The sequence below is a fragment of the Thalassophryne amazonica genome, chromosome 22, assembly GCF_902500255.1.
Source record: "Thalassophryne amazonica chromosome 22, fThaAma1.1, whole genome shotgun sequence".
Lineage (NCBI taxonomy): Eukaryota > Metazoa > Chordata > Actinopteri > Batrachoidiformes > Batrachoididae > Thalassophryne > Thalassophryne amazonica.
In genome coordinates this window covers 9,284,646-9,312,413 of record NC_047124.1, presented here as the reverse complement: position 1 = coordinate 9,312,413, position 27,768 = coordinate 9,284,646, and the positions used below count along the sequence as shown (strand labels likewise).

Sequence of the window (27,768 nt, the reverse complement as noted above, 5' to 3'; positions counted from 1 at the left end):
TATGAGTATTTTAGTGGTTTTTCTTGAATGGTTGTGTGTGTTTAAGGCTTCACGCAGTATAATAATGCGTCAGAGTGGGATTAAGGGATGTGGGTTGGCTCTGCGTGATTCCAGCAATCAGAGGATCTCTGCTGCGGTTGTTGGTCCGTCGGCGTCGAGCGCAGACGAACCCTTTCAAAAGATCCCTCGCTGCCTCTTTGCAGAACAGAAAATAAGATGCACATTTTTATTTACTCATTTATTTATTTATTTTTAACCCACATGAGGACTGTGGGATAAGGCGCCGGGTGATGGATTCCTGCAGCGCGCGTTTGGTGTTGCAAAGCGCACGAAGAGAACAGACAAACCCAAATCCCACCGTGCCAATAAGAGGAGCGGCGATGGTGCGGACGCGTGCGTGGACCGACGTGATGCTCGCTCAGTGAAGTCACATCAGTCGATCCAGAGGACGGAGCAGAGGATGGTCCCCGGGGCCCCCAACACCGCCACCACCATGCTTCCTGCGTCCGAGGCTGCCAAAATTTACCAGACCAATTACGTGCGCAACTCTCGCGCCATCGGTGTCCTGTGGGCCATCTTCACCATCCTCTTCGCCATCGTCAACGTGGTGTGCTTCATCCAGCCCTACTGGATCGGTGACGGCGTGGACACCCCGCAGGCGGGCTACTTCGGTCTCTTCCACTACTGCATCGGGAACGGGCTGTCCCGGGACCTGGCCTGCCAGGGCAGCTTCACCGAGTTCAGCAGCATCCCGTCCAACGCCTTCAAAGCCGCCTCCTTCTTCATCGGCATGTCCATGGTGCTGGTCCTCACCTGCATCGTCTGCTTTGCGCTCTTCTTTTTCTGCAGCACCGGAACCGTGTATAAGATCTGCGGCTGGATGCAGCTGGCTGCAGGTATTTCAGTTCCACAACTCCAGCAACTTCTTTTTATATGCTTTCCTGTTTTTGTGGTTCACATCATGCGATAATCTGTTTTTTTCCTCTGGTGATTTCTCGACTTTGATGCAGATTTGCGTCCCTGCAGGGTGTTCTTTATCTGGCCATTTGTAACTCCTGTGTGTTTTTACTTTTTAAAAGTGTGCAAGCTGATTTGACCCTCCTCATGCACTCATGTTACCGTGTTCTACTCAATGTTTTTGGTGAAACATTTTTACACTTAATATTGAGTAAATTAATCTAAGTAAAATTATTAAGTATATTAGTCCTTTCCAAATATTCTGAATGAAATTTAACAAACAAATTACATATTTAAACAAAAAAAAATATATATATAATTTGTTAAGCAAATGTAAATTTATTTCAATGAAATAAACTCAAATAATAAATGTAAAATTAAGATCAAATTAACTGTTAAATCTTTAGGCATTTCATTTGGTACATCCAATGCAACAAACTGAAATATGTTTCAGAGATTTTTATTAAGTCAGTGCTGTTTCTGACTGTGATATATACAAAGCCAATAAATTACTTTTTACAGTGATGCTCTCATTGTCTACTTTTGGTATTTTAACCGAATGGTGGCTGTCAGTTACTATAGTGGACTAAATATTAACAGTTACAGAACATAGGCGCATTTAGGGAGTGGATTTTGGGTTTAACCCCCCCCCCCCATATTGCAAAGTAATGCCAAAAACAAAAGTTTTCTGAACAATCAAACGAGACATTAAATGCGTCAGACTATGAAGCACTTTTGAAGCAATCAGGAGCAAAAACGTATTGTTTTAAGATGTTTGAAACTAAATTAAATATTGCCTGACAAATGGTTCACTTTGACAACGGGTAAAACCGAATTTACTGTTTGAAAACACTGGAAAGACTAAATTAAATGTCTGTAAGTTTACATTTGCACTCCAAAAGAAAGTTTATTCAGCAATCACTTCATAAAGCGATTGTGCCAAATGGTCAAAACAATAAATGAAGCAAAAGTTTCATAGGATGTTTTGAAATGCTTCATATTAAACCAACCAAATGTTTCACGAAATGATTCACTTTCAAAGATATTAAAATAGCAAAAACACTTTTCACAATTTTAAAAGAAAACACTAAATGAATCAATCACTTCAGAAAAGGGTTTGCTGTTTTAAAACCATTCAAACACTGAATGAAACCATAATTTCAAACAGACTTGAAGCTTGATGATGGTGACCATCAACTGGACAAGGTTCCAAATCAGAATAAATTCTTGCTGTGCTCTTGAGCAACAGAAAACATCAGGGGCTTCATTTTAAAAACAGCATGCTGAATCCTGACTAAAACTCTGCATGCAGAATGAAATGCACATATGCAACTTCTCCAAAGTCACAAAGATATTTTATGCATAGTTGTCCTTTAAAATCTTCGTCATCATGAAAGCATATGCATGAGTACACTGTCCACTCCCATCTTTTTGCCAGGAAAGGGAAGAAGACATAAGCAACTTTATTTGTATATTAGTCAGATTAAGTGTGTGCAATCCCAACGCACGTTCTCCTTTATAGATTCCGATTAACATAACAAAAGCCCGATATGATTTTTATTGCGGATGCTCCAGACCTTTAAATATGCTAAAATGTGTATTCAATAATGAACTATGCCAACTCAGTCAAATATCATGACCACTGCTATTTCTGGACAAACAACTCCAATTAATTTCAACCAGTAAACAAAAATTTGCCTCATTTTTCAGTCACAATGTACTGTATGTAGGAGAGTCTTGAGCAGGAGTGTCAATTTGGCGGCCCGGGTCCAGATAAGGCCAGCCAAGCGATATTTTATGACCTGCAACCATTTCATATCATATACCTTTAAACGAGGGCTGCTTGTTAATTAGAATTCTGTGATTTTAAACTAGAAAAGATGCATTTTTATGTGCAAGATGTTGCAGCAAATCGTTGCTTTCCCTTTCAAATTCTCAAGATGGGGCCCAGTGAGAGGCACTCAGGCCATTTGAGTTGGATTCCATTGGGATAAATTAAAAGACTACGATGTAAATCAATAATATGGAGTGACTAATGGCTGAAGCGGGCCAGGGTCAGTGGTTCAATCCCCATCTGTACCTGCCTGTGTCTGTGTGTTCATGAGCAAGACAATTATGCCCAAATTTCTGTCAGCAGAAGCTGTTGGCATCAGTCGGTATGTGTGTGTGTGTGTGTGTGTGTGTGTGTGTGGGTGTGTGTGTGTGTGGTGTGTGTGTGTGGTGTGTGTGTGTGTGTGTGTGTGTGTGTGTGTGTGTGTGTGTGTGTGTGTGTGTGAGAGAGAGAGTGATTGCGAGTCACCATCATTACAGAAGGTCAAACTTCACCACACCATGGAAATGGGTCGATGCCCGTCATTTTTCTGCCTCTTAAGCTGGAGCCTACATTGGTATCTTTTCTCATTTACCAAGAAGAGTTTTCTCTCATATCTTTAAACACACCAGTTAAAGTGCACACGCAGAGAAAATCAAAGAAGCAGGTGGCAACGCTGACTAAACGTGTTCTGCCTTTAATTAAATTTTACCTCAAATTCACGGGGTTCACCTCTGAAACATTCAGCCGCGCACTAGCTTGTGATTCCAAGATGATATATATTCAAATAACCAATTCGACTCGGCTTTCAAGTGTTCCAGCGGTCAACGCAAATTCCAGCAAGTGTCAGCATCTAGCAGCACTTTTATTTCTTTTTGCTTTGATAGATAAGAAGAAATGGAAGAAAAACAGATGTTATGAATGCGGCCCATCATTCACGTGACCTTGACTGAATGTTTTCCGGCGGCTTGGTGGAGTTCTCTGCGTGCCGTGAAGGATGCGTTAAAGACAAGAGAATGAAAACGCTGTGATTTAATTCATCCTGCTCTTCCAGAAGAAAGAAGTGCGGGGATGATGAATGCAAAAGATGAAGGCTGCTGCAATTCAACATCACGCTGGTTTTCTTTATACGCTTGCAAACCCGTCGTGGATAAATATACATCAGGGGGAAGTGTTGGGAAAATGCGCTGACCACCTGTTTTTGCAATAAACGGTAATCATAAAACTGGTCATATTCCAGTGCACAAAAGGAAAACCACCAGCTATGAGGTGGATTATCATGGAGAGAACACGCAAACACCACATTTACACATTTGTCCAATTTATATCTAATAAGTGTCAAAGCTACTACTTCTTCCTCTGAGTCACACATTGGGATTCCCGATTTTTGGGGTCAGTTTTGGATTTTTGGTGATTTTGATGCCAATGGAGCAGCTGTTTGAATCAGCAGCACTGGCACTGGGGGAATGTCCCCCTATTCCTAGGGTCTGCAAGTCCTAGTATTAAGGAGAGCATGTTGAAGTTGTTTTTACATTTATGGTAGGCTATGCATTGCACTGCAGTAGGTTAATTAATGTTACAAAAGTGGGACCATTAAAAAAAAAAAATCATTTAATTATGGTGAATTACCATTATTTGTTGATTTTCAATTCAACAGATTTATAGACAACAGTACAATTAAAGGTGATCAATGGTGTATGCCAACATAATCATATGTTTTATTTTTGTAAATTGAAAAAACTAAATCTGGTTTGTGAGCTATTTGATAGTATTACATTTATTTGTGAACTTTAAAATCAGTTGGGGTTGTAATATAGAGCATCAAATAATACAAAGAGTAGACCCTAGGACTAAACCAGCAGACCCTAGGACTGGTGGACCCTCCCCGACACTGGATCTGAAAACTCTGTATTGCAGGTTAGTGTTAACCAACAATTAAAGATAGCAACTGTGCAGAGAGCCATGCTCTGCATCCGAATACTCGGTATGTATTAACATTGGTTGGAACATAATACCCAACACAACCATTATTGTAGTGCATTTTAGAAGTAGCCGAGCCGGTAGTTGGAACACAATTTGGACGTACTACACCGCTGCCATCTTACCTTTGACCAAGACGACATTATGCATGGACCTACATATGCTATGAAAATTTGCATTTTGAATTGGCATACTTTTTAAATGCTTCCCAATGGCTGTTTGTACAATGTCATGGCCCCTTGCGCACGCTACCGTTTTCATGTGCACGGGTTGTAAAAATAATATTGGGAAGAAAGCTGTGGTAGAAATTCCGTCTTTATGTTTAAGAGCAACACCACAATAGGACAGTTTGAGCACTGCCCTATTATATGTATACAGATAAACAGATTTTCATTTATAAGTAATTTACCAACTAATAATACAGGCTTAATAGTCCATGAGCCAAGCAGGTTTTTTCGGCACCACTTAAGGGGAATAAACAACACTTTGAATCCAGCCTCAGTGTATCATGGCTTACACAAAAATGTATGACAGCCATCCCATGGTGGTAGCTGTAGCCAGGTAGGGGTCAGTGAAGATTAAAAATGCTCCAATCATGTTGAAAACTATATCACATTACTTGTATGGTCATAATGATTCCAAAAAGGTACAGTTTGGACTATCTGTGATGGAATGTTTTGGAGTTATGGAGTAAAACGCAAAAATGGTGACAAAGGTCAGTTTCAGTTTGTACAGGGGTCAAAAGTTAAACTTGCTCCAATTTCAGTACAATATGATGCAAATTATTGGTTGAAATACAAGGATTAATAAATGGAATAGTTCTGACTGTGTTGAATGTTTGGTCTCCAAGGTAAAGGTCAAACAAGTTTAACATCTATTGGATTCTATGACATGTGACATATATTGCCCTGTAACATGATAACTAAGCATGACAGATGGTGCAAACTATTCCTTATTACAACCCTATTACCCAAACAATTATTTTGCATCATTTTTTACTGAATTTTAGCAACTTTAACTTTTGACCTCCTGTACAAACTGAAACTGACCTTTGTCACCATTTTTGCCATTTTACCCCGTAACTCCAGACCATTTCCATCACAGATAGTCCAAACTATACCTTTTGGAATCGTTATGATCAGACAAGTAATGTGATATAGTTTTCAGCATGATTGGAGCATATTTTAAAAGTTTGACCTCTGTGTAATTCTTTCACTGACCCCTACCTGGCTACAGCTACCACCCAGGGAATGGCTGGCATACATTTTTGTGTAGGCCATGATACACTGAGACTGGATTCAAGTGTTGTTTATTCCCCTTAAATGGTACCGATTTGGTCAAAATTGATGAGGTGGCTCATGGACTATAAAATTTTCTGTATGAATCCACATTTTATTTCCTTGTGTACTGAGAAACATCATCCATGCAACTATGAGATTTGATAATTAACGAAGGCTTGATTTTGAATTTCTATCGACTGATGTAACATCATTTATTATCTATTCATTAAATTTACTAGAGTTACTTCTGAGAATGAGAAGAAAACAATGATTTTAGTGCATTTGATGAGCCTTGTTATCAAATAAACTGAGGCAATGAGGAGTTTTGTCTCAAAAAACTCTGAAGCACCGCAGACACATGGACTGGAGGGATCAGTTTGAGTCTGAGGTAAAGCCATGAGTAGTAGTAGAAGTCGTGGTAGTAGAAGTCCGTCGTGGTGCTGCACCTGATTAGAAGAATTGCAAATATTTAGGAACATTAAGTGTGATTGACAGTTGTGATTGCAGAGACTGGAGGAGGTGGAACGAGTCAAGAGATGGAGATTATGTGCAAGAAATTGGCAGCTGCATAAAAATGACATTCAAAGCGCCTGTTTTTCAAGTGTGGGACTATAATTGGAAACTCCATCAGGGTTAAATTGGAAAGAATCCAGATGGACGGGAGTGTTCATTGGGAAATGAGAAAATATACACTGAAAATGACAGACTTCAAGATGTTTGACAGTTTGTCAAACATCTTGCTGGATAGAGTTGTGTGGGGTTGCTGGTCTGCATGCAGGAGGACAAATGATCAAAAACTCCTCCGTCTGATCCTCATAGTTTTACTGTATGGTTGTGAAACGTAGACACCATAAGCAAGAAGTTGGCAAAGGGGGAGGCTGGATGTCTTTCGCACCATGTCTGTCCAGAAAATTGGAAAGAACTTTGTGCTTCTCTTGAGGTATGAAATGCAGAACGCAAATCCATTTGGAGCGTGTCCCGTCTGAGTCATCAAGTGTCGTCACACCGAACAAAGGAGTTTGGTTTTTCCATAAGTTACATTCCTTTTATGTTCATTTTTGTGTTCGATTGAGTTTAATGTTCATGTTATGCGCTGTTGCCACCTGTGTGCAAAATTAGTGCACTGGATATTCTAAATTTTACAGTGACACACAGCCATGTGATCCATTTTCTCAAGCATGATCCAACATGCATGTGCAGAGAACCCTAAGAAACAAAATTGGCCAAAGGGGTGCCAACATCAGACATGGCTGTGGCAGGTGGATGGTTACTTTAGAGTTTGGGGGGAGCCTCAGAGGTATTCCAGGTTATATTACCCCAACATTAAACCAGCTACGAGGAAGGCTGTTGTTCCAGGGTTGCAAGAGCTGTGCATGTACAGTAGTGTTCAGAATAATAGTAGTGCTATGTGACTAAAAAGATTAATCCAGGTTTTGAGTATATTTCTTATTGTTACATGGGAAACAAGGTACCAGTAGATTCAGTAGATTCTCACAAATCCAACAAGACCAAGCATTCATGATATGCACACTCTTAAGGCTATGAAATTGGGCTATTAGTAAAAAAAAAAGTAGAAAAGGGTGTGTTCACAATAATAGTAGTGTGACATTCAGTCAGTGAGTTCGTCAATTTAGTGGAACAAACAGGTGTGAATCAGGTGTCCCCTATTTAAGGATGAAGCCAGCACCTGTTCAACCTGCTTTTCTCTTTGAAAGCCTGAGGAAAATGGGACATTCAAGACATTGTTCAGAAGAACAGCGTAGTTTGATTAAAAAGTTGACTGGAGAGGGGAAAACTTATACACAGGTACAAAAAATTGTAGGCTACAATGATTCTCCTACTATGGTGTTGGGCCTATATATCGCATACCAGGTATCATGGATCAGTTTGGATATGTCAGAATACTTGAAGAGGTCATGTTGCCTTATGCTGAAGAGGACATGCCCTTGAAATTGGTGTTTCAACAAGACAGTGACCCCAAGCACACAAGTAAACAAGCAAAATCTTGGTTCCAAACCAACAAAATTAATGCCTCGCAGATGTGAAGAAATCATGAAAAACTGTGGTTATACAACTAAATACTAGTTTAGTGATTCACAGGATTGCTAAAAAAGCAGTTTGAACATAATAGTTTTGAGTTTGTAGCGTCAACAGCAGATGCTACTATTATTGTGAACACCTCCTTTTCTACTTTTTTTTTTACTAACAGCCCAATTTCATAGCCTTAAGAGTGTGCATATCATGAATGCTTGGTCTTGTTGGATTTGTGAGAATCTACTGAATCTACTGGTACCTTGTTTCCCATGTAACAATAAGAAATATACTCAAAACCTGGATTAATCTTTTTAGTCACGTAGCACTACTATTATTCTGAACACTACTGTATTAAACTCTGTCATAACCAAACCTCTAATTATACCCCTAACTTATCTGCATGAAGCAAAACTCCTGCACACTGTTGTGTCTGCCTCTAATGCAGCCTATGTGGCACTGATTCCTGCAGAAGGTTCATACATATTTTATGAGATCTGCCTGGTTTTGCTGAGACCTGAGAAAGAATCTGAACAGCTCTGGACCTCCGCTGGCATTTCCCAGGACTGTGATGCCCTTTAAATTGGTCGGACGAGGACGGGATATTGTTCAGCTGCCACATGGCAAGAGAAAGCCAGCAGTAGAGCTTGATGGGAAGATAACGAGGTCTTTCGAGGAGCCTCTGCAGGATGTGGACATGCCGTATTGACATTACAGGGCTTAATAACACTCCAAGTCAGGTGCTAGTTATGGAGCTGCAAGGGAGCCAACGGCAGCGGATTAGGACAGAAATGCATGAGGGAAACATGAAGAATGATTGGCAGTTCCAAGTTTGACATCGCTGTGTGCTGCTGAACAGTCTGGAACGAACGTCTGTGTGTATTAAAAACCAAGCGATATTTTCATCAAGTGTATTTCAGCCAATTTGAGTAGGAGTATCAATGCAACTGATGTGACATTTTCCTATCTAAAAGAAAATGTCCCTCAGTCTGCTGTTATATTATCCTATTGTATTCTGTATCCCTGAGAAAGCGTCGCTAAATAGCTTGCCCGCTCCACACAGCGCGAGGGATCAGTGACAAATCCCCCAGCAGGGAAAGTGATAATCTCGAGGAGCATAAGCTTGTCCCAGAGGAGAACAGAATACTCTGCCTCTAGTTTTCTTGCAGTTTTAAGATTGGTAACATTGACTGTCCAACTCAAGCATGGCGATCATCAACTTATTCTATTTTGCATATCAAAAGTTGTCCTAGAGAGCAGGTTTCATTCTTTCACAAGAGCTATATGATCTACAATGTGCAAGAAATATGTTGGTTTGTGCAATAAGATGTGGATTATTTATGAGCATAGTCCCCTTGGAGATACCCTTGGTGTTGTGCTGGGATCTTCTGGGTTTTGAAACTATATCACTACGATGGTCAAAAAATACATAAATAAAGTCCATAACATGTCATTTAGCTTGTCACATTCCCTCCCAGCCAAATGATTTTTCCATGTTTGGAAACAGAATGTAGCAATTCAGAGAATGTTGGAGGTGGTCAACTTTAAGCCATAGTCTCACACAGCATCCATGAGATCATCCAACTTATTGGGGCACTGTCCCAATGAAACAACACCCCTTCCATCAGCTTTTCTGGACATGTGGTCTGGCATCCATGTATAGCTGCCTCAGCAAGATGGCACAGTACTCAATCCATGCTTTGGCTGTTTATCGACATTAACAGCAACTCTGTCATTTTTACAAAGTGAAAATGTCGCACATATCTTTTGAAGTAATGCACTAATTCTGAAGGTTTGCACATTAACCAACACATGCAGCAAAAGGCATTATGGGAAATAATATTGGGCTCTATGGTCTCATCACTACCCTTCCCTGGCCCTAATTCATAGAACACTGCCATCTACTGGATGGGAGTGTGAATATCAACCAACATATTTGTGAATCTTCAAATAGAGTTTTGTGCTCAGAATGTCTCAGTATTGCATAAGTGAGCAGAGTGATGAATGCATGTGATCGGTGATCCACAAATGCTGAATCACACTTCACAAACAGAATTTTCAGTTTTGCATATGCCTCTTTTTTTTTTTACAAATGAAAAAATGATGTATTTACAAATATACCTTTATTTGTTAAAAAAAAACAAAACGTGTTACAAATCAGAAATTTGTGTTTGTGGATTGCAAAACGTGTAAAGCAAGGAATATTTGTAGATCTCCCTCTGTGTATTTGCAGGTATTAATTAGACAAATTTAACTCCATAGTTTATAGCTCAAAGTGATTGACTCAGCAGTCATCATGGGTTTGTAAATGTATTAAGAAAGTCGTTGGATCAGCTCCAAAAACACAAGCTTTTGAAACAATGATGAGCCTGGTGCACTTTGGAGTCAGTGTCTGAAGATGCCTATGATATTCCAAGTTCCTTCTGTAGAATGTTCAATTTTTATTTTATTTATTTATTTTTACAGGAAATTCTTGGGAACCTATTTGGCCTGAATGGTGCATTTAATGTATGAAGCTCACCATCTACAATGTTTTAGAACCTACTCCCCTCATTCAAGGTGTATTCTGCACATTTGGCAATTCCTGAAATCGGGAACTGAATTAGAAAGCCTCCACTCTTCAGGGTCTCATTCAGGGCTGCCAAAAAAATAATAATAATAATAAATATATATATATATATATATATATATATATATATATATATATATATATAGTGAGGAAAATAAGTATTTGAACACCCTGCGATTTTGCAAGTTCTCCCACTTAGAAATCATGGAGGGGTCTGAAATTTTCATCTTAGGTGCATGTCATAATCTAAAAAATAAAAAAAATCAAACAAATCTGGAAATCACAATGTATGATTTTTTTTTAATCACTTATTTGTATGTTACTGCTGCAAATAAGTATTTGAACACCTACCAACAAGCAAGAATTCTGGTTCACACAGACCTGTTAATTTTTCTTTAAGAAGCCTTCTTATTCTGCACTCTTTACCTGTATTAATTGCACCTGTTTGAACTTGTTACCTGTATAAAAGACACCTGTTCACACACTCAATCAATCACACTCCAACCTGTCCACCATAGCCAAGACCAAAGAGCTGTCTAAGGACACCAGGGACAAAACTATAGACCTGCACAAGGCTGGGATGGACTACAGGACAACAGGGAAGCAGCTTGGTAGAAAACAACTGTTATGATTATTTATTAGAAAGTGGAAGAAACACAAGATGACTGTCAATCTCTCTCGGTCTGAGATTCCACGCAAGATCTCACTTTGTGGGATAAGGATGATTCTGAGAAAGCTCAGAACTACACAGGAGGACCTGGTCAATGACCTGAAGAGAGTTGGGACCACAGTCACAAAGATTACATTAGTAACACATGATGCTGTCATGGTTTAAAATCCTGCAGGGCAGCAAGGTCCCCCTGCTCAAGCCAGCACATGTCCAGGCCCATTTGAAGTTCACCAGTGACCATCTGGATGATCCAGAGGAGGCATGGGAGAAGGTTATGTGGTCAGATGAGACCAGAATAGAGCTTTTTGGAATCAACTCCATGTACCATGTTTAGAGGATGAGAACAATCCCAAGAAAACCATCCCAACCGTGAAGCATGTGGGTGGAAACATCATACTCTGGGAGTGCTCTTCTGCAAAGCGGACAGGACGACTGCACCGTATTGAAGGGAGGATGGATGGGGTCATGTATTGCGAGATTTTGGCAAACAACCTCCTTCCCTCAGTAAGAGCATTGAAGAGGGGTCATGGCTGGGTCTTCCAGCATGATAATGACCCCAAACACACAGCCAGGGCAACTAAGGAGGGGCTCCGTAAGAAGCATTTCAAGGTCCTGGAGTGGCCTGGCCAGTCTCCAGACCTGAACTCAATAGAAAATCTTTGGAGGGAGCTGAAACTCCAAACCTGAAAGATTTGGAGAAGATCTGTATGGAGGAGTGGACCAAAATCCCTGCTGCAGTGTGTGCAAACCTGGTGAAAAACTACAGGAAACAAAGGCTACTGTACCAAATATTAACATTGATTTTCACAGGTGTAACATACAAATAAATTCTTAAAAACAAAATCATACATTGTGATTTCCGGATTTTTTTTAAATTTTAGATTATGTCTCTCACAGTGGACATGCACCTAAGATGAAAATTTCAGACCCCTCCATGATTTCTAAGTGGGAGAACTTGCAAAATCGCAGGGTGTTCGAATACTTATTTTCCTCCATGTATATCATCTTAAATAAAAGAAATCTCAAATACATTTCAGAGATTACTGAAAGCAAGTGTTCAAACGTGCAGAACGCTTCAAAAACATGCTTCAGGCTGAATCACATGCATCACTGCTCTGCATGTTGGGTTTGACCCCTGAAAGGCCAACCAAACGGAAGTAAGCATTTCTGAAAAGGCTGTTGCACACAGACGATTTAGAGCAGCAAATATGTTACTAAAAATGTGTTTTAAAGAAGCTACAACCCGACATCTAAACTTTGGGGTAATTTGTTCAGGGTTTGACTATTTGTGAAACTGCACAAACAGGTCAACTTTGATTTCAGGAATTGTTCACTCACGTCTGGTTTGGAGAGACGGTCCCATGGGGCTGAACATGGGCGTCTTCCATGCCTCATTAAGATGTGATTATCTGGTCTCCCCGGGAGTAATGTAATTAGTGTAACCGGGGCGGTGAAGGAGGAGGTGCAGCCCTACCCTGCTGCCCCGGCCTGGACAGCTCAGCCCCACCCGAAAGCTTAGAGACCTATATACCATGTCACACGTTTAATCCTCAGCGGGACGCCGCCTTTCTCACCATCGAGTCCACATGACATCAGATGACTGGAAAATGTATTGAACAGTATAAAAACTAGAGGACCACACTTGTAGAGCGCAAACCTCCACCAACACTAGTTTCCAATTCCACAAAAAATTTTACGTTGGAAAAATTTTCAAGGTCAAAGTCCTGTTAGAAGTGACTTTTCATAAGCTAAATTGGATGTGAGCAGACATCAGGAACATGTATTTAGTTCATGTAGTTGAATCAAAGTTTTTTTTTTTTTTTTCTGGTGGTGTCAGGTTTTTTTCCCAACTTTTTTGGTTCCTGAATTCTTTTTCTGAGAATTTTCACAGATCATTGGTTATCTCTGCTGTGCACAATTTGTCATTGCTTTTTGGCACTTGGTTTCCGACTGATAACTGCAAGACAGGCATACAGTAGTGTTCAGAATAATAGTAGTGCTATATGACTAAAAAGATTAATCCAGGTTTTGAGTATATTTCTTATTGTTACATGGGAAACAAGGTACCAGTAGATTCAGTAGATTCTCACAAATCCAACAAGACCAAGCATTCACGATATGCACACTCTTAAGGCTATGAAATTGGGCTATTAGTAAAAAAAAAAAAGTAGAAAGGGGGTGTTCACAATAATAGTAGTGTGGCATTCAGTCAGTGAGTTCGTCAATTTTGTGGAACAAACAGGTGTGAATCAGGTGTCCCCTATTTAAGGATGAAGCCAGCACCTGTTGAACATGCTTTTCTCTTTGAAAGCCTGAGGAAAATGGGACGTTCAAGATATTGTTCAGAAGAACAGTGTAGTTTGATTAAAAAGTTGATTGGAGAGGGGAAAACTTATATGCAGGTGCAAAAAATTAGAGGCTGTTCATCTACAATGATCTCCAATGCTTTAAAATGGAAAAAAAAAAAAAAAAAAAAAAACCAGACGCGTGGAAGAAAACGTAAAACAACCATCAAAATGGATAGAAGAATAACCAGAATGGCAAAGGCTCACCCATTGATCAGCTCCAGGATGATCAAAGACAGTCTGGAGTTACCTGTAAGTGCTGTGACAGTTAGAAGACGCCTGTGTGAAGCTAATTTATTTGCAAGAATCCCCCGCAAAGTCCCTCTGTTAAATAAAAGACGTGCAGAAGAGGTTATAATTAGCCAAGAAACACATCAACTGGCCTAAAGAGAAATGGAGGAATATTTTGTGGACTGTTGAGAGTAAAATTGTTCTTTTTGGGTCCAAGGGCTGCAGACAGTTTGTGAGACGACCCCCAAACTCTGAATTCAAGCCACAGTTCACAGTGAAGACAGTGAAGCATGGTGGTGCAAGCATCATGATATGGGCATGTTTCTCCTACTATGGTGTTGGGCCTATATATCGCATACCAGGTATCATAGATCAGTTTGGATATGTCAAAATACTTGAAGAGGTCATGTTGCCTTATGCTGAAGAGGACATGCCCTTGAAATTGGTGTTTCAACAAGACAATGACTCCAAACACACTAGTAAACAAGCAAAATCTTGGTTCCAAACCAACAAAATTAATGCCTCGCAGATGTGAAGAAATCACGAAAAACTGTGGTTATACAACTAAATACTAGTTTAGTGATTCACAGGATTGCTAAAAAAGCAGTTTCAACATAATAGTTTTGATTTTGTAGCGTCAACAGCAGATGCTACTATTATTGTGAACACCCCCTTTTCTACTTTTTTTTTACTAACAGCCCAATTTCATAGCCTTAACAGTGTGCATATCATGAATGCTTGGTCTTGTTGGATTTGTGAGAATCTACTGAATCTACTGGTACCTTGTTTCCCATGTAACAATAAGAAATATACTCAAAACCTGGATTAATCTTTTTAGTCACATAGCACTATTATTATTCTGAACACTACTGTAAAATTGGAAGTTCCTTCCAGTTTTTGTGGTGTCGGTAAATCCATAACAGAAAAATGAGAGTGATTGAGGCACTTTTGGTTGAGATATAATGCAACAATGTACACCAAATGGGCTTTTCAATGTTAAATTCAAATGTCCACAAAACCCACAATCCAGATCAGATCCAGATGAAACTTTGACAGGTGATAGTGAGTGTCAGTCTGCACTTCACTTTGGAATATGAGAGTGATTGTGGCATGTTTGATTAAGATATAATGTAAAATATACATTAAATGGGGCTTTTCAATGTTAAATTTGAATGGCCACAAAAACTGTAATCTGGCTCAGATCCAGATCAAACTTTGTCAGTCATTAAAACATACCATCCTACAGAAGGCTTTCAAATATTAAAGAAATTTGATATTTTTTTGACAGTTTGAGTTATGAATTCTTGAAAATTCATTCAATGTTAAAGACGGGGATTTATCAAATTTTCCAAGGTTTTTCTGGCTTTGACAATTGACCTTGAAAATTTAATCAGTTCTTGCCTATTAGAAACTTGAAACTTCTGTAAAAAAAAAAAAAAAAATCAGAACAATATATGAAAAATTGTAGGCTCCAGGCTGTTCACAAACAGACAAACAGAGGCAAGTAACCTCCAACTTTGTTGGCGGAGGTAACAAAAAAATAAAATAAAATTAAAAAAAAGGACCACGAGCTTTGACGAGACCCAACTGGCTGAACAGAAGGAAGAAAGCATGATGCCAAATGAACAGTTGGATGACTTCGTCACTTCTCGATTCCTCAGGACTTCCAAATTCACAGCTGAGGTATTTTGGACACTGTAGTCATCTACAAACAGTCTTGCAGATGAAATTCTGCTGCAGTCATTGTGTCTTTTAACGCCCATGTGAGGAACTTGAATGCGTTATTATCAATGTTGGAGTAACTGCTTATTTGTGAATAAGTCGTTCCTCCCTCAGACTCTCAGAAGTGACTGAAAGCACGAGAGAGGTTTTCTTGTCCTGTAGCTGTCTGACAAAGTTAACATCTTCATTTTGTCTGCAGAAGGCAGCAACAGTGAGCCTGATTTTCAGCTGCAAATTTGATGTAAGAATGACAAAAGATCAACTGTGGATATGCAAATTGAAGGCCAAAAAGTTGAAGCAAAACACCAAAATTAAATAAATCAACCAACCTCTCATCCAGAATCTGTACAATCGCTCCCGTTTTGACCCCCCCCCCCCTTTTTTTTTTTTAAATTTGGTCCGAAACAAGTTCCGCTGTCCCCGGCCTCATGAATACAAGATGAGCCGCATTTAATTAAGACCAGAGGGCAAAGAGGAAATGAGTTATTTCACATAATTAATCTCAACCCCCAGGCTGATGACAGGGCGCCATGTTTGACCCAAAAAACAAGATGCAGCACGCCAGCCACCGTTTGCTGCGGCGGAATTTTCACTATTCATTCTACAACAGCTCAATATGAAGTCCGCCTTCCTAGAAAGCTTTGGGGTGATGGTTTAGATGGTCTTTTCTTCAGTTTGTCTCTTTGCTGGAATAGAACCCGACCAGCATTATGGTGGTGTTTGAGGTCACAGATCAAGTTATTTGGAAAGAACCAAATAATTCGCAGTGCACCAAGATAAAAAAAAAAAAAAAAAATTATCTTGTTTTAAGGGTTAATTTCTTATTTCTAGATTTAATAATATTAATTCAAGACATTTTGTCAAGTGAAATTATCTGTCAATGCAGCAAGATAATTTCCCTCAGATTTAGTGTTTTAATCTTGTTTTTAGACACTCCTTTTTTGCAGTGCAGGACAAAGCACTATGGAGGTCAGTATCTTGCTCAAGAACACGTTGACATCCAGCCAGGAGCGTGTCAGTGCAGCAGATAACTGAACCAATCCTTCAAATGATGATACATGCACCAAATTTGGCACCAATACACCTTAGACATTACTGTTTTGAAAAAAACTGACTGGCCATTTGAATCTTCAATAGGCAGCCAGGTAGGGGTCAAAATTTAAAAATGTTCCAATCAAATTGAAAACTACATCACATTATTTGTCTGAACATAAAGATCCCAAAAAGGTATAGTTTGGACTATCTGTGACTGACTGTTATGGAGTTATGGGGTAAAAACAGCAAGAATGGTGACAAAGGTCAGTTTCAGTTTGTACAGGGGTCAAAAGTTAAAGTTGCTCTAATTTTGATAAAAAGTGATGAAAATTATTGGTTGAACTAATAGGATTAATAAACGGAATAGTTTTGACTGTGTTGAGTGCTTAGTTTCCAAAGTAAAGGTCAAACAAGGTCACTGTCCATTGGATTCTATGACATGTGACATATGTTACCCCGTAATGTGATAACTAAGCATGATACATGGTCCAAACTATTCCTTTCCATTTGCGTGCTGAATAAGCTGGAGAAAGCATTTGGAGCCACCTAAAAAGCTAATTATTTGTCATGTTTACATTGTCATGGTTTGGTAAAACAGTTGCATGTTCTTTCCTTCTTGTCTGCAGCTGTTAAAGTATGTTTATGATTAATTTAACATCTTATAATCGTTCAGATGAGCTGCCCTCTGATGCGATCCGCTGACGCAACCACTCACTCTGTTCACTTCTTTACTCCACTTGACAAGCTGCACATCGTGTTGGTGAGCAGATCGCGGCATGTAGAGCAACATTTATGCGTGAAGGATTTTTTTGAACATTTCAAAATTATCTTTGCGCAATTGCATGCGCTGGCACCTCTCTCACGTTCAGTCTACACCAGTTAAAGACGAGTTTATGCTCCCTTACAACACAGGTCATGCAAGTGCGTGAATCAGTGTCAGTACACTTTAACACCTTGAAATTTGATTGGTCACTTTAAAATATGACACACCAATGGCTTCAGTCAAAGTGCCACTGAGTTGCTCCTGATTCAAGTCAGATAAAGTCAGGTGGGGTTGGCATCAGGCAGGAAAATCCAGCAACAATTTTTTTTTTTTTGGGGGCAAAACCATAAAGCAAATCAACCTCGTATCGAAGTGGGAAAAGAAGAAAGTGAAAGAAAAAGAAGCAATGTTAATGCCAAGCTGCTAGATATGCAGAGACATCACACACACACACACCCTCACTACTCCACCATTTAAAATCCTGGAGCCGCCTCTGAGGGCAAGTTTGGGTTTATCCGTTTCAAATCAGAGTTAACGTGAATGCACTTAGTGTACGGCGACCTGATTTTTAGATGCACTTCAGTGACGACTGTTCACGAAAATATTGGTTTGCAAAATTTACCACCGTGCCTTTATCATTTATCATTTCCACATTGGGTGGAACAAAACTTTACCAATTCTGGTGTTACAGTTTGAAAGCAGACAAGCTCCTACTTCCAAGAAGGAAGCTGGTGGAAGGAAGCTCGCTCTCCGTCTCTCCAGCGGGACATAAATCCTGCAAATGCACGAGCTGAAACAAAATCCATTTATTTCAGCTCTGAAAGCTGCAGCGCCAGACGACTGCTAATTAAGAGAAAGTACACAAATAACTTGTGCTTTTAAAGTTTCCTGGGGACAAAAAATAAACCCAACAAACAAAAACAGCCATTATCCCGTCCATTAGTGAGCAAAAGGATCTTGCTTTCTGTTGCTCCTTTGCTTTGCTTTGAGTATGATCTAATGGTGGAGAAGTGTCTTCTCCACGTTGAAGCCTGCTTTTGTCTACTGTAAATAAACAAATGGCCAATAGACATCCGCTCTACAAAGGCACGTTTGATCCACTGGACGCCGCTGCTGTCACTGCGCCCCTGACAGCGCTCTCATCCGCACTCCTGGACACTTTCATGTGTGTGTGTGAGCCTGGAGGAGGAACAGGGGTTGATCTTCTTGATCACTGGGTCAGGATGGAGAAGATATATGGTTGATTAATTCACCTCCTCCTGAGTGCAGGAGCATAACAAGGACACAGTGAGGAGTTCCGAATTCAGAGAGCCTGCAGAGCGCGTGTTAATGAGTGATGTCTGCTTGTGACGAGAAGACAAATGGGTCAGCGTGCAGGTTTTTCCCTCATATCAGACCAGTGCTGACATATGGGAGTCAAGGTTCAAGAGCGAGCGTTGTGCCAGTGCCGCCTGATTTATGGCCAACATGTGACAGGGAAGGATGCAAGATACAGGTGAATGTCCACCAAGTGCGGAAAAACAGCTGGGCTTCCTGAAAACTGGAATAAGAACTTCACATTCCTGAGAAAGTACACTTTGAAACCGTGCACCAGCATCTGATCATGGACCAGTCTGTGACTCTCATTACCAGTGTTTCCACAGTAATTTGGAAAAGTTACTTTATTAGTTCATTCAGCAGCTGTGGACAACTTGTCGGAAGATGCTGAATTTAACTAATAAAGTAACTAGTAATCTGTTATTTTTAAGACTGAGTACTCAGAAAAGTAAGTATTAGTTACTTTGCTGATCTTAAGAGTAACTAAGTTGGATTACTAGATACCTCATTAGTTACAAGTTGTCAGGAGCTCCTAATAAAGCAACTTTTCAAAGTAACTGTGGCAACACTGCTCATTACTGTATAATATATTATTCACACATTTTGTAATTTTTTAAATATATTTTCATATTTTATATATTTTCCCTCCAAAATATTCTATTTTTTTGTATTTTTTGTGACATAACGTTACCATATTTTCCAGAGCATAAGTCGCACCTATTAAAATATGACTCTTGAAGGCGGATGAACAACAACAACACAAGTCACGCGACCTACCAAACTTTTTAAAAATAATAATAATCATCATCTTCATGATAAAAATGGATCTGACATCCAGGACATGTTAATCTGCTGGACTGCAAAAAGGCATGAGAAGACTGCAACAGCTGCACAGAATGAGAAAAACATGGCAGGTCTTGGATGCTCACATCCTCAGTAACTGATGCATTCCCGACACGAGCACATAGGAGTTACTTCTCACATCCAGACAGGAAAACAGAGAAAGATCCAAACTCCACTATGAAACACTGAAGAATCCTTTGAGGCAGATGCTTCATTACACAGATCATCTATTGATGATTTGATGTGGTTTTGGGGCTGGAAATGAGGAAAAAAAAAAAGGAGCCACGCAGTGTGGAAAATATGAGAAATGTGTTAATGGGGATTAAATCAAAAAAATCTTAACAGAAATTATAAGCATGAATGGAATGCAACTGTGATCTGAGCCTGAGGACATTAAAGTGTTCTAGAAGTCGTGACGATGTACGAAGATGAGCCATAAATTCAGCAGGCGGAGTCAGGAGTCGAGTCCCGGTCGAGCTGCGATTTCACAAGAGAACCAGAGTTGCTCTTTTGGTCACAGTTATGTTCAGTCATATTTTTGTGCGTTTTAATTCTGTGTCATGTGCTCAGTTGCGAGGTCCCAGATGCTCACGAACACAATTTTTTCGAAGGTCATGGATCCGCGGATGTAGCTCAGTTTTGGAGAGAGGCTGGCAGAGGAAGAGACGGGATATTCACTATAGTACCTCAGAAATCCAAGCTTGCCGTGCTTTCCAGTTGCCGTGGAAACCAGCTCTCAAGTTGGCAGCATCCTGTCATTTTTTGGGGGCGAGGGTGCCGGGCGAGCTGGCTGGGACCTCTCTCCTCTCTCCAGGAGGCTCTCGGACAGGCAGAGGAGATGTGCCGCAGGAATTGATAACACTTAGTTCAAGTCGAGGTGTTTCCATGGCAACACCAGATTCAAGCCATTCACTCATGCGAATCATTTAGCCCGGGGTCACAACACAGGTCGAAAGCACCACAACTGTTACAATTGAGGACTTCAGGAGTCTGGATGTGGGTTTTCCACTGCTGTGCAAATGCTCCACTCAAGAACCATTTTTGTTCAAATAGTGAATTGAAAAAGGTGCAAGAATTCATCATATTTAACAAATTCACTAAACAATTAACTGCCGCATCAGCCTGCAATGCGCGCAGTGTTTGAGTTTGATGCACATCATCATTATCAGCACACTACAAGGCGTCTGCGGGCTTTTGTGTGTGCGTGCGTGCGTTTTCCTCAATGAGCGCGCTCTGAGTTTTCAGTCTTCCTCGTGTCATCTTTCATTCGTGTTTAGTGCCGCAGAGAGACGGGAAGAAGCGGCAAGCTGAGAGAAAGAGAGCGTGTATCTGCTGCCATCACCACAGATCAGATACACAGTAAGAAGCTTCTTGAATCAGAGACGAGCAGCCGCCCACCCAGCTAGACTTCAAAGACTGAAGGCTCTGGAGAGAAAATAAGGACAACCGTTAAACATTCAGAAGAACTGCCAACGTTGGCTTCAAGCGTGCCGTCACCACTTCTGAGAGCAGAACACTGAGAAAGAGCACCGGCGATTCATCAAAAATGTACACAAGTGCACAACTTGCAGGATCGGGTGTTAGAAATAATATCTGAGCTTCATTTCACCGTCCAGCAAAGAAAATTTAAACGCTCTTCTTTTGCTACATGATAGATATTCGGTTAGCTTGATTCAATTAACGCCATGACCTGTTAGCTTTTAGACTGGTGTAGTTCCACATTGAGCTGGTTTGATTCCACGCACTACATCATCCGTTATCTTTTTGATTATGCTAGCTCGTTATTCAGTTAGCGGTCAGACTTCGTTTTACACTTAGCTGAAAAATTCCATGAACTCCTCCATCCCCCATTTTTTGGGTTGCGCTAGCTGGATTCTAGCTTCTTTTTGATTCCATGCATTCAGTTGACTTCAGACTTAGTTTTACAGTTAGCGGCATGATCTGTTACTTTTTTCCAGTTCTGCTAGCTCAGTCTGTTATCTTTTTGATTTTGTTAGCGCCACGCTAAGATAGATTTGCTTCAGACTGAGTTTTATCGTTAGCTCCTTAGTCCATGCACTTGTTTATTCCGCTAGCTCCATAATCCATCCATCAATTCCACTAGATATTCTGGTTATGTTTTCTAGTTCGGGTTAGTCAAATCTGACCAGACTATAACAGGAAGATTAACGGAGAAGAAGACCCTGGAAACTAAGACACTTTAGCTCATTCCTTTGGTCCTTTTCTTTTTTTTTTTTTTTTTTTAATAAATTCAGTTTGCTTCTTAATTTGTTAGCTGTTTATTCAGGGAGCTTCCAATTCAGTTTATACACACACATACATACATTTTTAGATTCGGTTAAGTATATATTAATGTCATAGGTGGGTTTAGCTCTTTCTCCTCACAACAAGAAGGTTTTGGGCTTGTTGCCACTGAAGAGGGATTTCAGCTTTACTGACATGATACTTATGAGGCCCAACTCGTGTCCTCTTCTGCCTGGGATCCAGCATGGATTCTGTTTGGCAGATTTATTCCTCATACTCACTGGTGGGAGCTCTAATTAACGAGACACCTGTTCGAAAGCACCTCAAGTGTTCTCCTGCCCCCATCCGTCTGTGTGGGGTCCTCGTGTGCCTGCGAGGGACAAAAGCTGCTTTGGATTACAGTCATGTGTCGCGCTTTCAAAACATATGGCAGGTTTTTCCCTATCACAAAGGTGGAGAATGAAACCCAGAGGAACTTTTCCGAAATGTTCATGCCACGTTTTCGGTGTTTGAGTACCAGTAATATGCAGCATCTAACTCATCCACACCTGACTGGATCCTTGGTGCGACTGGCGGCCTCTTGCTCCTGAACATGTTTTGCACTCTGCAGACATCTCATGAAGCTTTGATTAAAAGGTGGTTTTGGAAACTTTGAAAAGAAACGTTCCAACTCGGACCGACTTCAAACAACTCGCAGAACAAAATCTGAGGCTGGAAGCAACTTGTGATATCCTCTCCTGTGTACTGCCAGTCAGCGGGGGTTCTAATGCATGAGAAGACGGATGTGAAGGAGGGAAAACAATCCTTCTGCTCGGGAGGATTAGCATAACTTTTATGCAGATTATTGCTAAAAGAGGAAGGCTTTACTCCTGCGGCACTGCTCTGCCAAGGCTTCCTGAAAAGGGCCACTGGAAGCGTCTTAACACCATTTGCTAACATTTATGAGCATCAAATCGGTGCGAGATGGGGTTATATTTGGCAGCAGGAAAAAGTTACAATGGATTTTAATAGAAATTTGATAGATGCATGTGCGCAGTCATGGAAGAGACAATTTCAGGGTTAGCTGGTGCACTATATACAGTACTTTACCATGAAGACAATTATTCCAAATCAGTCTGTCATACCTAAAATCAAACACTTTCAAAGCTTGATCTTGATGAAATCTGGTGGAAGACTCAATCGTAAGAGTCTCCACTGCTCAAAATTTTACTGCTGAATGATGTAGATGAGGTTATGTGGCTTTTGTCCATTTTGTCAGAAGGATGTCAAAAACATTTAAAGGGACTTGAATAAATGTGACCCTTAACTGGAGTAAACATTCAAATACAGCGCATCCGGAAAGTATTTACAGCACACACACACACACACACACACACATTTTGTTATGTTACAGCCTTATTCCAAAACAGATGAAATTCATTTTTTTCCCTCAAAATTCTAAGGAGAGCTGATTAGATTTTGATGCAGGTCAAAACCTGGAGTTACGATATAAAAACAAAACATAAAAGATCCTGGATAATCTGGCGTGTGGGTTTTGGGAGAGTTATGTGAACTTTTTTTTTTTTTTTTAAACACTGTAACCTTTAGCTGAGTTTTGACTCCGTAACCTTGACTCAGCTGTTATTCCTGTGATAACGCGTGGCCTATACGCGATGCTCGTTGCACCTCCCACAACTCAGCGATTATTAGATTGTAAATTTGATCTTCAAATCAATTTTACGGTACACTCGACCCCCAAATTACCTCATCTTTGATACTAAATAAAATCTTATGTTTCCCTTCAACAAACTGGATGGTTGCGTAGCCGAGCTCGTCACAGCAATTAAAATAAAGAGATGAAGCAGCTTTGCACCTACTTCACTCATGCATCACCTGCTTACATCTTTGAAGTGCAGCTCCTCCGTCTGTGGCGTTGTCGCTGCATTTTTAAACAGCCACTTCCATTCCCTTTGTGTCTCAAATGAGGTCCATTGGGATTCCAGTCTTGTTCTTGCACTTTTTCCTCCAGCTTCCCTCTCACTGCTCTGCTTCTCCACCCGAGAAAACTCACATGAAAAAAAGGAAAAACATTTAATTACGCAACTTCCAGATTCTGTCCCGATACCACATCATCCTGATCGAGCTCTTTCGTATGTGTGACTTTGCTTTCTCGTCCCAGACTCTTAAATCAGCTTGAGCTCCACAGATGTAAACAGTTTTTCTCTTGCATCATTTCCCTAACTTGTTGGTTGTCATCACACACAAGCAGCTTCCGGAATGGACCCTTTTGCATTATGGAACAGTTTGAGCGTGTCATTATATGCTAATCAAGATTTGCATCAATGGAGCCACTCCGCCGACTGCAAAATGCTCAAATAGCTTTTGGTTTGTCTTTGGTTGCAAATTATGCTCCCTGTTCCCTTTCATATTCCCCTTATCTTTCAGCTCACACATAAACACACTTTTTTTGCTCCCATGTGGAGCAGAAAGGATCAGGGAGGAGGAGATGCAGAGGAAGAGGCATTTTGTCCTCATAGCTCTGTGCATCTGTCAATTTCTGCCCCAATTAACTACCATTAATATCATGTGGTACACCTTGATCCTCAATATCTCAACATCTTAAAGGAAGATTAAAGGCACAAAGTGGACAGACGCAGCCGGGCCGGTGAGACGCACCCCATGAACAGTTAAGTTTGAAGTGTGTTCTAGCGTGAGGCGACTGAAAACAGAGGTCGAGATTAAGAAGCCTCGCCCAACTGTCCCTGGAACTGCTGCATGCAGCTGTCAGCTGGGAAGCCATGAAGGGGACAGGAGGTGTTTGTGTGAGAAATCAGTGACATTTAAAACCAGTAAGAAAGTGTTTTAATGGCAGTCTTTGTTTAAGCAAAAACCGAGCCTTCGCAAGCACTCACCGGGCACTTTATTAGGTACACCTTGCTAGTAGCGGGTTGGACCCTCTTTGCCTTTCAGAACTGCCTTAATTCTTCGTGACATAGATTAAACAAGATGTTGGAAACATTCCTCAGATTTTGGTCCATTCTGTTTTTTTGTTCCCCTCTCTGTCCGTGATTTGACTGGATCCATGTGGATTAGAAGATTTCTGTAATGGATGAAGAATGGACTCTGCTGCAGGAACAGATCCACCGAGTGGCTTGATGACCCCCCACCCCAACCCCCTGACGGTGGACTGGATGCCTGCATCGATTCTCATCAATTGTTTGTTACGTTATGTTCTGTATTGTAAACCTTTTTGGCAGAATGATCTAAGCAGTGGGTCACCCGTCTGAGTCTGTTCTGCTTGAGGTTTCTTCCTCAATATCATAAGAGGGAGTTTTTCCTTACCACTGTCGCCTGTGTGCTTACTCTATGGGTTGGTAAGGTTACACCTTACTTGTGTGAAGCGCCTTGAGGCAGCTTTGTTGTGATTTGGCACTATATAAATGAAATACATTGAAATTGAATGGAAATATTGACTCGGAGTCGAGCCGCTGCTCCTCCACGTCAAAAGGAGTCAGTTGAGGTGGCTCAGGCATCTTTTCCGGATGCCCCCTGGACGCCTCGCTGGAGAGGTGTTCCGGGAATGTCCCATTGGGAGGAGGCCCCGGGGAAGACCCAGGACACGCTGGAGGGACTACATCTCTCGGCTGGCTTGGGAACGCCTTGGGGTTCCCCCGGAGGAGCTGGGGGATGGTGTGTGTGGATCGGGAGGTCTGGGCGGCTTTGCTTGAGCTGCTGCCCCCGCGACCCGACTCCGGATAAAGCGGAAGAAAATGGATGGATGGATGAATGGATATTGACATGATGGCATCACACAGCTGCCCATCCAACCAGTCTGCCCCTTTTCCTCTGACATCAAGACATTTTCATCCATACAACTGCCGCTCAATGGATATAGTCTCTTTTTTTGGACCATTCTCTGTAAACCCTAGAGATGATTATGCGTGAAAACCCCAGTAGATCAGCAGTTTCTAAAATACTCAGACCAGCCCGCCTGGTGCCAACAACCATGCCATGTTCAAAGTCAATTAAATCCTCTTTCTTCCCATTCTGATGCTCAGTTTGAACTTCAGCAAATTGTCTAGATACAAAAGTGCTTTGAGTTGCTTCCATGTGCTTGTAACAAGCAATTTAATAGGTGTACCTAATAAAGTGGCTGGTGAGTATAAGGTTGACAGTTCATTAATTTCCTTATCAAGGGTCAGGAACTTCAGAGAGTTTTGAAAAGTGTGTTCACATGATGATCTCTTTCAAGTGTGGCTGTGTAAAATTTAACCGTTACCGCCAACATTTGGACTTGTTTTGATAAATCGACCCTATTCTGAAATCTAACACAAATCACTCATGATCTGATTTAAAAGGCTCATGTGTCATCCAGTAATAAGACCTTTAAGTTCATGCAAGTGCACTCGTGTCCTCACTTTCACGTCGTCCTGTAGGTACCTGTCTGATTCTGGGCTGTATGATCTATCCGGACGGCTGGGACAGCGACGAAGTGAAGCGGATGTGTGGCGAGCAGACAGATAAGTACACGCTGGGGGCTTGCTCAGTGCGCTGGGCCTACATCCTCGCCATCATGGGCATCATGGACGCGCTCATCCTGTCCTTCTTGGCCTTCATCCTGGGCAACCGTCAGGACAGCCTGATGTCCGAGGAACTGCTGGGAGACAGTAAGTAAGCGGGTTTAGGGTTGTGTGACATTAATACAGGGGTTTTTTTTTTTTATCACTGGTGGTCATTTCTAATTTCACCTCTGTTTTTAAGAGTTTTGGCATTCAGAAGCTGTGCACCGCTCCTTTAGTTCGGCTGGATCTACCTTTATTAACATTGTGAACAATTGTATCATTTTGAAACCTCTTTACAATCCTCCATATTTTCTTTCTGTCTGGAGCTTTTGTAAGTGCAAAATGACATTGATATTGTCTTTGGTTTCCCTTTTTGCGGCATCGTCATTGGGTCAGTCTCAAACTACATCAGAAGAAATTTCCCACATATATCTTGATGTCTGGGAGAAAAAAACAAACAGAAATTCATGATTGATTGGTTTTTATTCATATAAAATGTAAACGTGTAAAGTAATACAGTATAAAAATGTGTTAAATAAACATGGATTGGATACATAAATATACTGGGTAACACAAAAAAAAGTATAAACACTTGTTTCCATTGTGGCCCAACAATTGATTCAGATTAGCCATAGTAGAATTAGAGTCAAATGATTTTGTGGCACTTTTTTTTTTTTTAAGATACTCTGTTAAAAAACAAAAAAACAAAAACAAAACTGGGCTTTTTGGGTGTGGTGCTGTTTTATTACTACTCACCTGTTGTAGATGATGCAATCTCGATCATTTGATTTAGATTTTTAGACATTAGCCTTGTTTCACAAAAAAAAAAAAAAAAAGTGTTCACAACAAACCGGTTTATAATGCTGAGTTAAATTTGGTATTTAACAAAAATACTATGTTCAGAATACTAGAATTATACCTGAATTTGAAATGCCAAAAATGAGCCTTGGTTCGAAACGCTTAAAAATTAATTTGTTTTTTCCCCTCTACGAAGCCATGAATTACTGTTTACTCAGAGGCTGGAAATGAATCTTAGCCATCTTCTTCAGTCCCTGTGAGGAAGGAGCCATTATAAGACACAAAACTGGAGGATAACGAGTCCAGAGAGACGTGTATGAAATATGACACAGAAAGTGAAAATGACAAGTTTATCAAACGCCACATGAATGTCACACTGTCTCATTTAATCACCTCAGGAAGACTGATGCTGACACCTGTCACAAAAACAAACAAAAAAAGCCAATTAACTCGGAACATCAGATCAAACTGTGGCTCCTTGTTTTTAAGGGGGCGGAGCCTGTGTAATGTACAAGTGTTGCGCAACACTGCCACCTGCTGGTTATGTCTATGTAAAGCAACAGATGTATTCGTTTCTCCGCAGAAAGCAGTAACGCCGCCATATAACGTGACTTCACACACAAACACAGGTA

The 27,768-nt window shown here is 40.7% G+C and overlaps 1 protein-coding gene across 1 annotated transcript; it reads left to right on the top strand.

The window, feature by feature from the left end:
* The first annotated feature begins 71 nt into the window (after positions 1-71).
* lhfpl3 (LHFPL tetraspan subfamily member 3) lies at positions 72-27,768 on the top strand. The gene is made up of 4 exons (XM_034163298.1): positions 72-333; positions 392-896; positions 26,213-26,443; positions 27,720-27,768. Exons 2-4 carry the CDS (start codon positions 461-463, stop codon positions 27,740-27,742), a joined length of 690 nt encoding a protein of 229 aa, XP_034019189.1. The 5' UTR covers positions 72-333; positions 392-460; the 3' UTR covers positions 27,743-27,768.